At 49.6% G+C, this 15,631-nt stretch overlaps 1 protein-coding gene across 2 annotated transcripts in view; it reads left to right on the top strand.

Annotated features, from left to right (window-relative positions):
- The first annotated feature begins 276 nt into the window (after positions 1 to 276).
- Positions 277 to 15,631, top strand: part of LOC121167598 (E3 ubiquitin-protein ligase UBR5) — a 144,371-nt gene continuing 129,016 nt past the window's right edge. Inside the window, exon 1 of one of the 2 annotated variants that reach the window (XM_040997098.1) lies at positions 277 to 784. In XM_040997098.1, coding sequence (XP_040853032.1) covers positions 723 to 784 — 62 coding nt within the window. In that variant the 5' untranslated portion in view covers positions 277 to 722. The remainder of the gene's footprint in view (positions 785 to 15,631) is intronic. The other variant, XM_040997099.1, reaches the window with a different exon arrangement.

Consider the following 15,631-nt stretch of genomic DNA (forward strand, 5'->3'; position numbering starts at 1 on the left):
ACCCCCCGGGGCCGGGCTCGGGGACCGAACGCGCCAATCGGAGCGCGCCTTACAGCGTCGTGCCCCGACGACGTTGGGCCGCCCAATCGGAAGGGGCTCAGCGCCCGTTTCCCGGAGCCCCGCCCCCCGCCGCCGGGCCCCCGCCCGCCGGTCTCCGCCCTCCTCCTCTTCCTCCTCCCCCCCGCCCCGGCCGCCCCTCCCCCGCCGCTCGGGAGCGGAGCCTGCGAGACGGAGAAACTGGGGCAGAAGTGAAGATGGCGGCGGCGGCGGCGGTGGCGACGGCTCCTCGCCTGTGACGCGCGGTGCGGGCTTCTGTCCCTCCCCACCCACCCTAATCCGGACCCCCTCCCGCCCCCGGCCGCCGCCGGTTACCACACCGTCCCCGTAGCCTGCCCCTGTCCGCCCTCCCCGGTCGCCCCCTTCTCCCCGACACCCGGCTGCCTCGGGTCCCGGCCGGCGGCCTCGCACTCCCTGGCGCTGTCGCCGGGGGGAGCGGGTGGCGCCTCGGTGCGCCCCGCCGGGCTTGCCGGGCCGCGGACACACGGCCGGCACGGAGAAGGCGGCGGGGGCCCCTGCACATTTGCTTCCCTCCATTTGGGGACTGGGAGGCGGCGGCGGCGACGACGGCTGTGGGTTTTGGGGAGGGGAAGGGGGTCCGGGGTGGGGGCGGGCGAGAGCAGGAGAGGGGGCCGTCCTCGGAAGGAGGGCGAGAAGGAAGCACCATGACGTCCATCCATTTCGTGGTTCACCCGCTGCCGGGCACCGAGGACCAGCTCAATGACAGGTAATAGGGACGGCGGGCCCCGGGCGGGGGAGGGGCGCCGCCTTCCGCGCCCCTCCCCCCCACGGGCCGGGACGGCGGGTCCCCCACCCCAGTGTTGACGCGCCGGCCGCCTGGGTGGGTGGGGTGGGGTCATCGCTGCCCCCCTCCCCCACCCTTCCGCCCGGCCAGGACCCCTTCCCGCGGGAAACTTGGCGACCCCAGGGAGGGTGGTGTTGGGGGGCCGCGCGCTGGCCGCGAGGCCCGCGGAACGACCGGCGGAGCGCGCTGCAAACCCCTCATGCCCGCCCGCGAGGAGCGCGTGGAACTCGGCGGGGCTGGGCTGGGCTGGGCTGGGCTGGGGGGCGCCGGTTTTCCTGGCTGGGGTTGGGGGCGGGTGGCGGACTGTAATGACCGCCTCGGCCCAGGCTGGAGGAATCCATATTAGTCAAAGTTGAATTGAGACAGACAATGCGGATGGGATATGGTGGAGGTTAAAAAAAAAAAACCCACAAAAAACAAACAAAAAAAAAGAGGGATGAGGAGACGGCGGGGGTCGGGGGAGGAGGGGATCCCCAGAGTAGGCTTGGCCTGGACCCCCGGCCCTTGGGAGCGGGAGCTGGAGCTGGAGCTGGTCCCGCCTGGCCCCAGGACCCCGGGGGAGCCGTTCCCGGCAGTTCCCGGCAGATCGCGGGTGGGGAAGCGGCCGTGGGGCTGGGGGGGGGGAGGAGAGGAGGAGGAGGGAGGAAGCGCCATGATTATTGTTATTATTATTAAATTTGAGCCCCTGCAGTGAGGTCCGCCCGCCCTGGCGGGGGTGGGGAAGCAGTTGGGGTTGCCTTCGCCTCTGCAGGCCCTTTCAGCTCCAAGGCCCCAGGGGTGCGAGCTGTTTTTTTTTATTATTTTATTTTTTTTTTATTCTAATGATAGTGTTTTCCTGAGTTGTAATTTGACAGCTGAAAACCGTGCGTAGCGTGTCAAAGGCAAACTCTTGAGGTTTGCAGTTCGCCATGCTGCTTTCTGTGAACGCGCTGTGAATTTCTGGTTTGGGTTTGCTCAGGCGGAGGAGGAATTATTATTTTTTTGGTCTTTGATCAAGAGGCTGTTTTGGTTTAGATTCCTCTCCTTCCGTCCTCCGCCGCGCCGGTGCCAGTTTAGGATATTGGATAGCCGGACCACATGCTCTGGGTGGGGGGAGCTGAGACGGAGCAGGAAAAAGTTCCTTGGCGAAACAGGCTCCTAGGAGGCTCCGTGGCAGCGTGGCTCGGAATCCGGGCTGAGATCTAGTGATGGGGGCCACATGTGAACGGGGACCAGAAGTGGGGGTTGGGGTGTTGCTTGACACCTCCGGCTTCCCGGGTGCACTGCCCGGGCCGCGTTCAGCAGTTGGGTACAGCTTTCGCTCAGTGGCCTGCTGGCTGAAGTTGCCCAACGCCGGGCTTGTGGTGCACTTTCGGAGAGATTGGCCTGGACCTCCATGCACCTGGTCACCTGGGGGTGGGAGGGCCGCAGCCTCTGATCCCAAGCTGCTGCTGCTCACAGCGCTTCTTGTCCTGGCCTGGAATTTGTCCAGTCGCTGCCGGAGCCATATTGTATTTAATATGTTGGTGAAACTTGAAATAAGTTTTGAAAAATACTCGGGAGTTTTCACTATTTCTGAGTTGTTTAATGTGTTGTTGTCTTTCTTACGCTATTCAGATCGTTTTAAGGACATTTTGTGTATTTCAGGACCAGGCTAGTGGTGGGGATAGCTCTGTCTTCATTCACAGACTCGGTTGTTAAGGCTTGCTGTGTAACATGCCTTTCAGCTTAGAAAATTGTACAGAGGAGAAGTAGGGCTCGCCGGGTGTGTTAGTCTTAGCTGTGTTTACCAAGGTTGATCTAATGGACCGTGTATTAAAGCTTATTAAAGCAACCATAGCTGTGTTGGTGCTATGATTGGTTTTTACACATTTCTTTTGCTTTATGTATTTGAGAATTTACAAGTACTATAGCCTTTTTAAGCTATGTAACTTTTTTTTTTTTGGTAGTACAGGGAAATAATTAGCTTTGCTTTTCATTCCCACAGGGGTGGTATGAAGTATTAAGAATAGAACATTATATGAGTTCTTTTTGATGAAATAGAGGAAAAGCAAAGTGGCTTTGAGTTGAGCTGTAACGCGCACCACAGGCCAGTAGGCTTTGGGCTGTGTGGGTGGATGTGGCTGTAGATGGTTGGGACAGTCCTGCAGCCTGGCAGTCCTGCAGGGGGAGGGAGCAGACTGTCAGAGCTGTTTGGTGCCTCTCCTTTGAAAACAAAGATCCTTTTAGCATTTCAGGTTTAAAGTAATAAGACAGGTGGAGTGCTTGAGGGAAAAATTTCCAAAAGAGATCCATTTTTTTGAAACTTTTAAGTAGCTGGAAGCAGTAGTCCAGAATATTTTCATCAGACTTTTTTTTTTCTTAGCATATTTTACTGAGGTATGATAGTAAAAAAAAAATACAGTGTGCTACTTTAAATTTTTTAAAGAATTATTTTATTTTTATTGCAGTCAGATATGTAGAGAGGAGGAGAGACAGAGAGGAAGATCTTCCATCGGTTGATTCACTCCCCAAGTGGCTGCAACAGTCAAAGCTGAGCCGACCTGAAGCCTAGAGCCTCTTCCGGGTCTGCCACGCGGGTGCAGGGTCGCAAGGCTTTGGGCCGTCCTCTACTGCTTTCCCAGGCCACAAGTAGGGAGCTGGATGGGAAGTGGGACTGCTGGGATTAGAACTGGTGCCCACGTGGGATTCCGGCTCATGCAAGGGAAGGACTTTAGCCGCTGGGCTACAATGCTGGACCCAATTTTAATTTTTTAAACGATTTATTTATTTATTTGAAAAGCCTAGTTGGAGGGAGGTGAGACAGACTGTGCTGGTTCCTTCCCCACAGGACCCCAGTAGCTAGGGCTGGGTCAGGCCAGGCTGAAGCCTGGATCCTAGGATTCCTTCTAGGTCTCTCACAGGGGGAGGGACCCGAGCACTTGACTGTCTTCTGCTGCTTTTCCAGGAGCGTAAGGAGGGAGCTGGATCGAAAGTGGAGCAGCTGGGCTCATGGGATGCTGGCTTCAAAACTTGCTGTGCCACATCAACCCCCGTGCTTTCATTTTAACGTGTCTGTGAGAATTGGAGAAAATGGTACATGATAGTTCTGACAGAAAAGAAGTATACAAAGAATTAATTCTTTAAAGGAAGTAAAAGTAGGCAGTAAGATACTGTAAGTAAGATTTTGGGACCTTAAATCATCAATATTTTTTTCCTAAGTAAGCTTCATTTGAACACTCGGGTAAATTAAAAGTCAGATATTTTCTTCAGTTGAATAATAATAGTTCTGTGTCTTAAATGGCTTTTTTTGTTTAATATATACATATATATTTTTATTGGAAAGTCAGATATGCAGAGAGGAGGAGAGACAGAGAGAAGGATATTCCATCGGTTGATTCACTGCCCAACTGACACAATTGCTGGAGCTGTGCTGAAATGAAGCCAGGAGCCCGGAGCTTTATATGGGTCTCCCATCCGGGTGCAGGGTGCCAAGGCTTTGGAGCCATCCTTGACAGTTTTCCCAGACCACAGTCGGGGAGCTGCATGGGAAGTGGGGCTGCCTGGATTAAAACTGGTGCCCACATGGGATTCTGGCACATTCAGAGCAGGGACTTTAGCCGCTAGGCCACCGCACCGGGTCCTCAGATAATTTTTAAAAAACACATTAGAGTGCCTGGTACGGTGGCCTACCTGCTAAAGTCCTCGCCTCGAATGCTCTGGGATCCCATGTGGGCACTGGTTCTAATTCCAGCAGCCCTAGTTCCCATCCAGCTCCCTGCTTGTGGCCTGGGAAAGCAGTCGAGGATGGCCCCAAAACCTTGGCACCCCGCACCCGGATGGGAGACTCGGAAGAGCTCCTGACTCCTGGCTTCGGATCAGCTGTTGCGGTCACTTGGGAGGTGAATCATCGAATGGAAGATATTTCTCTCTGTCTCTCTTCCTCTCTGGATATCTGACTTTGTAATAAAAATAAATAAATCTTAAAAATTTTTTTGAAAGGCAAGGCTAGACAGATTTTTATCCACTAGTTCACTCCTTCGATGGCTGTGTGGTGGGCTCTTGACCAGGCTGAAAGGAGCCAGGGACTTATTCCAGCATGGGGTTGGGCCCCAAGCACTTGGACTGTTTTGCCCTGCTGTCATAGGCTGTTAGAAGGAAGCGGGATAGGATGTGGAGTAGCCAGGACTTGAACCAGCACCGGTATAGGTTGCTGGCACTGTGGACAGTGACTGAAGTTGGCTGTGCCACAATGCTTCTGACACAAACTTTTTAATTTTATGTATTTTTAAAAGATTTGTTTTTTTTTTTTTTTTTTTTTTGGAAAGGCAGATACACAGAGAGGAGAGACAGAAAAATCTTCCATCTGCTGGTTTACTCCACTAATAGTTGTGGTGGCCGGAGCTGAGCTGACCAGGAGCCAGAAGCCTGCTCCGCATCCCTTGCGCGGGTGCAGGTCCCAAAAACTTGGGCCGTCCTCAACTACTTTCCCAGGGCACAAGCAGGGAGCTGCATGGGAAGTAGAGCAACCAGGACAGATGAGGATTTAGCCTTTAGGCTATCTCGCATAGGGTCAAACTTTATTTATTTTTAGGAAATACTTATTTGAAACAGAGTTACAGAAATGAAGGGATGGAAAGATTGGATGGAAAGATTGATCTTCATATCCTGGTTTATTTTCCAAATGGCTTAATGAGAAGCTCTATCAGGGTCTCCCAAGTGGGTGACAGGGCGCAGGTGCTTGGGTCATCACCTACTGCTTTCCAAGGCACACTGGGTGGAAGCTAGACATGAAGTGGAGCAGAGACCTGAGCTGGCATCATATGGTATGCTAATGTTGCAGGTAATGGCTTAACCCTTGTAACACAGGGCCATCCCCTTAAACATCCTGTGTGGTGTTGTTTTTTTTAAGATTTATTAATTTTTGTTGGAAAGACAGATTTACAGAGAAGATGATATGCAGAGAGGAACATCTTCCATCTGCTAGTTCACTCCCCAAGTGGCCGCAGTGGCTGGTGTTGAGCCGATCTAAAGGCAGAAGCCAGGGGCTTCTAGGTTTTCCACATGAATGCAGGGTCCCAACTTTGGGCCATCCTCCAATGTTTTCCCAGGACACAAACAGGGAGCTGGATGGGAAGTGGAGCAGCTAGGATACAAATGGTTGCCTGTGTGGGATCCAAGTGGATGCAAGGTATGCACTTCAGCTACTAGGCTGATGTACTGGGCCTTCAAACATTTGAAATATGTAAAAAGTAAAGAAAAAAGCTTATCTGATTTTTTTTAAAAAGAATTGTATTTTCTAACTTGTTAATACTAATGATGTTAGGATGAAGTTGATGAATTTGGGGATTGCTCAGGTAGCAGGAAGGGAAGGGCAGAGCTTTGGGTGTTTGCTGTGGCTTCCCAGAGTGATTGCTAGGTTCCTGGCAGGGTTCTTGGTCCCCATAATTTACCAAATTGAATTCAACTCATTCAGCCCTGTGATCCTTTGCTGACATTTGGATTTCTTTGCCATGAATTCTTAAGTTAGTACTGTGTCATGTCAAGGGTACAGCAGGACAGCAGGGGTTCTGCTCGTGGGATGAGGGTTGGGAGAGAGGGGAAGTGCCAGCTCAGGAAACCCTGGAAGGGCCGGGGAAGTTCTGCCCAGCGGGCTTTGTGCTGAGGCAGACACTGGCCTGAGATTCCTGGAGTGCATCCCAGAGGACATTGGAAGCTACCACAGCAGCTGAGGGCCACATGACAGTCTTGATTTTTTTTTTTTAAGAGTTCAGTGATCTTTGCATTATTTCACGTGGAATAGTGTTCTAGACCAGATGTGCTGTCTGAGACACCCCAGCCTTAGAGCAGTCACCCATCCTGAGAGTTTTGATTTCCTCCTCTTGGTTCCTAGCTCTAGGACTCAGGGACTGCCTTCTGCCTTTTGTTAAGGATTGGTCAGGTTAGATACCACATGTTTGCCTTGATTTAACCTGTAATTTTTGTTTGGTTGTTTGTTACTTTTTGAACCTGTCATTGATACTGTCTCAACCCAGGTGTTTTGAAGAATTGAACTTGCATTATTTTTAACATATTGTTTACTCAATACTATGTCAATTAATTCCATAACATTGTATATTGATGCTAATGTTTTGTTGGGGCTTTTAACTGACCGGAACTGTACTCTGTTAGCTCTACCTTCAGACCAGAGAAGGTCTCCCCAAGAAGCCACTGAACTTATCTGGACAATAAGATGCTGGACTTTATGCTAGGTATATGCTTGCAATGAAGGAATCTCAACTGAACTTGAACGGTGGTTATGCAGCAAGGTGGAGGAATCCACTATGGGGGGAGGGTTGTGGGAGGGGTAGGAGGAATCCCAGTGCCTATAAAACTGTATCACATAATACAATGTTAATAACAATTAAAAATAAATAAATAAATAAAACTTAAAAAAAAAAAGAAAGTATACAATAAAGAAATGCCCTGCATGAAAAAAAAAAGGATTGGTCAGCCCTAGCCATGTCCCAGGCTAGATGATAGGCCTGTCTTTTCTCTTGCTCGTCTGTTCGCTCTCTTGGCTTTTCTAATACATATGTATATATATATATATTTTTTTTTCCATTTATTGAAAGGCAGAGTTACAGAAGGAGTTGGAGAAACAGATCTAATATCTACTGATTTGCATCATAGATTAGTAGCCTGGATTAAATTGTCTAGAAGAGACACACTTCACCAACAAAAATCAGTAGAAACTATATTGCATGGATTTTGTTGTTAGTTTCATCTCTTCCAAACACTTTCTTCTGATTAAATCATTCATTGACTCGTAGATCATACAGTAGCATCATTTTCTTCAAGAAGGTTCTTGATTTTCATCTCTTCAGCTACACGTTAGGCATTTTGTAGCATGTTATTTAACTTCATGGTGTTGTTAATTTCTTTTTTCTCCCTGATGTTGATTTTGTTTTGTGGCTTTTCATTTAAGGGGATGTATAGTAGCTGTGTAATGGAGACTCATATCTAGTAACATGTCATTTAACTTCATGGCATTGTAAATTTCTGTTTTTCTTTTTATTGTTGATTTTGTATTATGAGTTTTCATTTAAGGGGATGCGCAGTAGCTGTAAAATGGAGACTAACATCCAGATGTGAGGATGCAATATAGTATGCATTTCTACTTCCAGACAAAGATGGACTTGCAATGAAACTGTGTGCTATATCTTGACAATAGGATTCTGGACTCTCTGCCATTGTCCATGCCCGCAATGATGGACATATGACTGAGTATGAAGAACTATATTTTAGTAATGATATAGAGGAACTATGTGGTGGGGAGGGAATTGGGGAGGGGATAAGGGAAATGCCAGGAGCCTATGGAACTATATCATAAAATGATAATAATAATAATAATGATAAAATGTTAAAAAAAAAAAACCTAATATCTACTGGTTTGCCCTCCAAAAACCTGCAGTGCCTAGATTTGGGCAGGCTGAAGCTGGGTGCCTCCAGTGAGTCTCCTACGTGGGTTCATGGGTGTAAATACTTGGGCCATGCTCTGCTGCTTTCACAGGAGCATTAGAAGGGAGTTCGACCACAAGTGAAGCAGCTGGAACTGGAACCTGTGTCCATATGACATACTAGTGTTCCAAGCAGAGGCTTACCTTGCCGTGCCAGCACACTGGGCCCAGGGAGAGGTTGTTTAAGGTGATGTGGGGGAGACGTACTGTGGGCCTGTCCTCCTGCCTTCTTGTGGATGAGGAGTTGTCCTGTGAGCTTTTTGCCTTTTGGCGTTTTGTGTGCATTCATGAAAACCTTGATTGGGTGTTTATATCAAAGCAGTATTTCTGCAGGTAAGACAGTTTGTTCAGGAGTTTGAAGTTCCTGTTTTTTTAAAATGTCACCTACTTCACTTGAAGGGTTGACAGAGTTCCTGTCTTCCAGTTCATTCTCCAGATGTCCCCAGGTGCTGGGGCTAGGCCAGGCTGGAAGAAGGAGCATTTCGGGGACCCAAGTACTTGCTCTGTCACCTTCTGTCTCCCCGCAGATACAATAGCAGGAGCTGCAATGGGGACTGGAGCCTGAGCTTGAACCTAGTCACTCCGTTATGGGGTGCTTGCATTCCAGTTCCAATAAAGAGCTAAACAGCTACTCCCTGGGTCATTTTTTTTTTTCTGTTGTCACATATGTGGCATTGAAATTGACTTTGAGGAGACCAGAGATGCCACTTAATGTCTTATAGTGCATTCAAGCTCGCAGCAGTTATCCAGTTAGCCCACAGTGTCAGTTGTGTTGAGGTTGAGAAGCCTTGTGTTAGATTATCTGCAGCACACATTGATGGGAAAAATGAAAGTGACTCTTACTGAAGAGCAGTTCAAGCAAATTTGAATAACAGACAGTTGCAGAGAGAGACAAAGACCAGGAGTTTCCATTTACTGATTCACTTTCAAGTGGATTGTGCAGTGGCTGGATCATGCTGAAAACTGGGAGGCAAGATCTGCATCTTGGTCTCCCATGTGCGAGGCAGGGGTCCATAAACTTTGGCTGTCTTCCACTGTTTTCCCAGGCGCATCAGCAGGGAGCTGGATTGGAAGTGGAGCATTAGCTAGAACTCGGAGGATGTTGTTCGTCACAGATGGTAGCTTAACGCACTGCACAATACTGGCCTCAACTTAAGCAATTAACTTAGTCTCAGCACAGGACTGTTTAAGTTAATGAAAATTGAATAGGAATTTATATCAGTTCCTTGATAGCTAGTTAAATTTTAGGTGCTCTAACCATATGTGGCTACTTGCTGCAGAGTGGACAGAGTGTGTATACAAGAGAGCCGACATCTCTGAGAGCTGTACCTGAGTAGTGCAATAGATAGACAGAGCTAGTGTGAAGCCAGGAACCCTCGTGGGTGACAGGAGCCTTAACTCCTGCATTAGCAGGAAGTTGGGTCAGAAATACAGATAGGATACGTTCAAGCAGTGGCTTAACTTGCTGTGTCACCATGCTCACCCCTAGCAAATTGTTCAATCTTGCACTGTGGTGTAGTTTGCTGATATTCTGGCTATGATCTCTCTATCCCGTATGGCTGCCGATTTGCATCGTTTCTGCTCCACTTCTGATCTACTTCCTGCTAATGCACCTGGGGAAGCAGTGGAGGATGGGACATACGTCTTTTACAAAATTGCTACCTCTTGGCCTAGCACAGTGGCCTTGTGGCTAAAGTTCTCACCTTGCATGCACCAGAATCCCATATGGGCGCTGATTCTAATCACGGCAGCCCCGCTTCCTATCCAGCTACTTGCTTGTGGCCTGGGAAAGCAGTCGAGGATGGCCCCAAAGCCTTGGGATTCTGCACCCACGTGGCAGACCTGGAAGAAGTTCCTGGCTCCTGGCTTTTGATCAGCTCAACTCCAGCCATTGCAGCTACTTGGGGAGCAAATCATCGGATGGTGGATCTTCCTCTCTCTCTCTCTCCTCCTCTCTGATTATCTAATAAAAAAAAAAATCTTTAAAAAATGATAATTTAAAAAATTGCTACCTCCTTTTCTCTAGTTGATGTAAATTAGGTTGCTTTTTGTTTCTGCCTTTATTCCTCCTCTTTCATAGTTCCCTGTTTGTAAAAAAAAATTCTATAGGAAAATGGAAAATAAACTATTTAAAATGTTCTATACCATCACCAATAAGATTTTGTTGACTTTAATATACTTTTCTTTTTTTTTTTTTTTTTAAAGATTTATTTTTATTATTTTTTTCATTGGAAAGGCGGATATACAGAGAGGAGAGACAGAGAGGAAGATCTTCCGTCCGATGATTCACTCCCCAAGTGAGCGCAACAGGCCAATACTATGCCGATCTGAAGCCAGGAGCCTCTTCCAGGTCTCCCACGCGGGTGCAGGGTCCCAAAGCTTTGGGCCGTCCTCGACTGCTTTCCCGGGCCACAGGCAGGGAGCTGGAAGGGAAGCGGGGCTGCCGGGATTAGAACCGGCGCCCATATGGGATCCCGGGCGTGCAAGGCAAGGACCTTAACCACCTGCGCCACTGCACCGGGCCCTACTTTTCTTTTTAAAAAGATTTTACTTTTTACTTATTTGAAAGGCAGAGTTAGAGAGGAAAAAGGAGAGAGAGACCTTTCCTGAACTGGTTCCATGTACTGTCCAAATGGCCGTAATGGCTCAGACAGCAGGCCCGAGCTAGCTTCAGCTGGATCTTCCGTGTGGGCATAGGGCCCCAAGCACTAAGGCCATCTTTGCTCTTCTGCTCTGTTAGGCACTTTAGCAGAGAGCTGGATCAGAAGTGCAACATCTGTGACTCACTTCTGCATCCAGATTGGATACTGACATCATAGCCAGAAGATTAGATACTAATGCCTCTATAGGATGCTGGCATTACAGCTAGCATTACTCACTACATTACCATACCAACTCCATTTCTTGTGGTTTTGTGTTCAGGGATATTTTTTATTTGTTTTATATAGTTGTGATGATTATGGGTAAAAGGTTTTTTTTTTAAACTTTTATATGCAATAGATTTATCTATTTTTATTGGAACATCAGATTTACAGAAAGAAGAGATGCAGAAAGATCTTCCATCCACTTGTTCACTTCCCAGCTGATTGCAGCGGCTGGAGCTGAGTTGATCCAAAGCCAGGAGTCAGGAGCCTGGAGCCTCTTCCGGTCTCCCATGCGGGTGCAGGGTGCCAAGTGTTTGATTGCTTTCCCAGATCACAAGCAGAGAGCTAGATGGGAAGTACAGTAGGTGGGACATGAGCCCCTGCCCATATGGGTTCCTGGTGCTTGGAAGGCGAGGATTTAGTCACTCGGCTCCTGTGCCAGGCCTGGGTGAAAATTTTGTGTACCTGTCTTTATTAGGAAGCTGGACTCAAAAGCAGAGCAGGGAGTCAAAACCAGGCATTCAAATACAGGGCACCAGCATCCCAGGTGATGTCCTAACTGCCAGACCAAATGCTTGCACCTGTACTGGTTGACGTAGTCCACCTTAGATTCTCTTCCCAGTTATTCATTGCCAACACTTGGCTGGGGTAGTTGATCAGTATGTTCTGTAATGGTACCAGGTGTTCTCTGCAGATTCCAGTGTACTGCCATGTCTTCCACATGCACCTGGATATGATGTCCACTTCTCTGTCTAAGCCACTGAGGAGACCCAGCTCTGACACATGCACTCCAGGGTCAGACCAGGGAACCTACAATTCTCTCCATGGTTGGGGTTCTGAGTCCAGCAATTCAGTTGTGGGGATCCCCATAGAAACTTCATCTGAGGTGATCCCAGACCTGACTCTTATGTGTGCTTGTCAGTATAGGATCCTGCACAGTCCATCACCCCAGTCAGCTTATGCACATGCTGGTGGTTGCAATTGCTGGATCAGTTCTGTCTTTAGCCCTGTCTTTTTTTTTTTAAAGATTTATTTATTTTTTGGAAAGTCAGATATACACAGAGGAAGAGAGACAGAGAGGAAGATCTTCTATCCAATGATTCACTCCCCAAGTGAGCGCACTGGCCGATGCTATGCCGATCCGAAGCCAGGATCCAGGAACTTTGCTCAGGGTATCCCACACGGGTGCAGGGTCCCAAGGCATTGGGCTGTGTTCGACTACTTTCCCAGGCCACAAGCAGGGAGGTGGATGGGAAATGGAGCTGCCGGGATTAGAACTGGCGCCCATATGGAATCCTGGCATGTTCAAGGCCAGGACTTTAGCTGCTAGGCCACGCCGCTGGGCCCAGCTCTGTCTTTTAAACAAACCAATGGGTGTTACAGCTCAGCCTGGTCCTGGTCACCACATACTCGGGCCTTCATGTGCATTAGTAAGAGCTGCAGCCTAGTTGGAGTGACCCACAATAACCACCACAAGGCCCGCCCCTTGCCTTGGTTCCTGTTTTTGCCAGTATGTATAGCGGATTGGTCCAGTCTGTTCCACATCCCATTCAACTCTCATGCACGTCAATGGGTGTTGTAGCATAGTTCAGTCCAACTAACCCCTCTATCTAGCCCACACATGTGCTGGTGTGTGTTGCTCTGTCTAGTCATGCCTGCCCCAGTCCTGGTCCTCATGCTCACCAGTCGGGAGTGACTACCCAAGAGGGTGGTGCCTACTGCTTCCCTACTAGATCCATTCCTACTCCCAGATCTTTTTTTTTTTTTTTAAGATTTATTTTATTTTCATTACAAAGTCAGATATACAGAGAGAAGGAGAGACAGAAAGGAAGATCTTGTGTCTGATGGTTCACTCCCCAAGTGAGTGCAACAGCCAGTGCTGCGCTGATCTGAAGCCAGGAGCCAGGAACCTCTTCCAGGTCTGCCATGCAGGTGCCAGGTCCCAAGCTTTGGGCCATCCTCTGCTGCCGTCCCAGCTCACAAGCAGGGAGCTCAAGGCTTTGGGCCATCCTCTGCTGCCATCCCAGCTCACAAGCAGGGAGCTGGATGGGAAGTGGAGCTGCTGGAATCAGAACCGGCACCCGTATGGGATCCCGGTGCGTATTTAAGACGAGGACTTAGCTGCTAGGCCACCGCGCCAGGCCCCCCACTCCCAGATCTTGCATTCTGCAGTTGGTAATGCAGCTTAACTTGACAGATTTTGCCCCCTCTGCCAGCATCTGCCAGCTGATGCTGCAGCAAAGCCCAACTCACCCATGCCTACTCTGGCTTATGTGTGCAGTAGAAAAAACAGTCAACCAAGCCTGGCATTTTCCTGATCCAGGTCTCGTGAGGCTAACAAGTGTTATAGTCCGTCCTGGCCTGGTTTGCCCCAGTTCCAACTCATGCTCTCCAGTGGGAGTGGTGGTCTAGCAGGGGAGCCCCTCGCAGCCTCTCTACCAACTTTGCCTCCGCCCCTCTCGGTATTACGTGTGCTGAGTGGGTGCTGTGGTGCAGTTTGGCATGGCCCGCCTCACCTTTGCTTTTGCCAGTGGGTGCTGTAGCTTAGCCAAGCCTGGCCTATCCCCAATTCCAGCTCACGTTGGTGGGGCCTGTAGGCTAGCCCAGCCCATCCAGCCCCCAGTCCTGGCCCTCATGTGAACTGGCTTGTGTTGTGACCCAACCTAGCCTGACCCACATTCCATTCTGACACTCAGATTCACCAGTGGGTGATATGAACTGGTCCAGCCTGGTTCACCCCTGGCCTGTGCCAAATGTATGCCTGTGGGTACCATTTCCTGGCCTGGTCTGGGCTGCTCCCTATAGTTTTTGAGCTCACTTAGAGGGACTGTGTCCTGATAGAGGAGTTCCCCAAGCTCATACTCAGGATTTCTCGCAATGTCAGGTCTCATGTCCATCGATGGGTCCATGACCCAACCCTGCTTAGTCCACCTCCCGTCTTTTCAGGAACAGTGGCCTTTCATGACTGGCCCTCACCTATCCTTTTTTTAATGTTGGTTGTTAACAGCCCAGCCAAGCCTGATCCATACATAGACACAGCTCACACATGGCTCATCAGGGGCAGAGACCCAGCCTAGCCCATCCTATACCTACTCTGGTTCTCAAGTGTGGCGTACCCCAGATCCACACCTTGTGCCAATGGATACTGCAGCCATGTCCAGACTACGCAGCAGGCCCCACTCTGGCCTTCTCACTCACTAGTGGGAACCACAGCCCAGCCAGGGTGTCCCCTTTGTTCCACAGCCAGGTTTGTTCCTAGCCATAGATCGTGTGCCTGCCAGTGGCACCCAGCGTCTGACCCAGCTTGGCATAGCCCCTCACCTGTTTTGGCCTTTGCCTTTGGATGCTGTAACTTGGCCTGACCTGGAGTGCCCCAGTCCCAATTCTCGCTGGTGGGTGCTGCAACCTGGCCCTGCTCATTCTCCCATCCTGGCTCATGCACATCAGTAGATATAAGAGCCTAGCCTGGCATGACTGGTGCTCCAACCTGGTTTCTGCCAGGGAGGTAAAGTTTGGTCGGCCCTGCCCAGTTCACCCCTGTCCAAAACCAAATCACGCATTTGCCATCAGTTGGAACTACTTTGCCCAGCTTCCCCAACCCCTAGATTTGGACCATCTGATCACCAGTGAGAGCTATGACCCACTAGGGGAGTTTCCCAAGTTCCCCTGTTAGGCCCACTCCCACACCCAGATCTCAAGAATTCCAGTGGGTTTTAGGCCCTTGTCCAGCTTAACCTGCCCCTCCATCTTGGTCCTTGTGTGAGCTGGTAAATATTGCTGACCATCATGCCCCACACCCTGTTTTAGGATGCACATGTTTCTCCTGCAGCCTGGATCTTTGCCTGTGAGTGTGTCAGGTTCCATGGTTACACCTAGTTCAGCCCATCATCACCCCAGCTCTGGAGCTAACCAGCAGCACTTGTATTTCCACAGGGTTTGGCTCACATATCCCCCACAGAATCTGCCCTGGGCCTGGTTTTCTCGTGTGCTGGTTAGTGTAATGACCCTGATGTGACATGTCCAGTGTTCCAACATTCAGTCAGGTACTGGGATCTAGTCCTAGACAGGCCCCCAGCCCTAGTTTTTGTGTGGACTGGCGTGTGGTAGCCAGCAATGTTCCATTGCTAATAAGTCATACTCATACTCTGGATTCCCATGTGTGCTAGTGCATGAGTCTGACCCATTCAGATCTTTTGGTCTCCCCTGCAAACCACCAGGTCTTATTCCCTACTTACCTGCAAGTACAGTGTCGTTGGGAGTCCCTCAGGATTCATTCCTGACATAAACGTACAGTGGCCTTATCCATGGATGTCCCTAGACAGTAATTCCACTGCCTCAAGAGCCAAGAGCTTGCTTCCAGGTGGCCATCGGGTGAAGCCAGGCGCTGGTTGGTGCTGTGGTCACCCACAAGCCCTGAATTTGCCTTGTGCGTGGCATCAGTGGCTGGG

The sequence above is a fragment of the Ochotona curzoniae genome, unplaced genomic scaffold (assembly GCF_017591425.1).
Source record: "Ochotona curzoniae isolate NIBS_2020 unplaced genomic scaffold, NIBS_Ocur_1.0 patch4, whole genome shotgun sequence".
Taxonomy (NCBI): Eukaryota; Metazoa; Chordata; class Mammalia; order Lagomorpha; family Ochotonidae; genus Ochotona; species Ochotona curzoniae.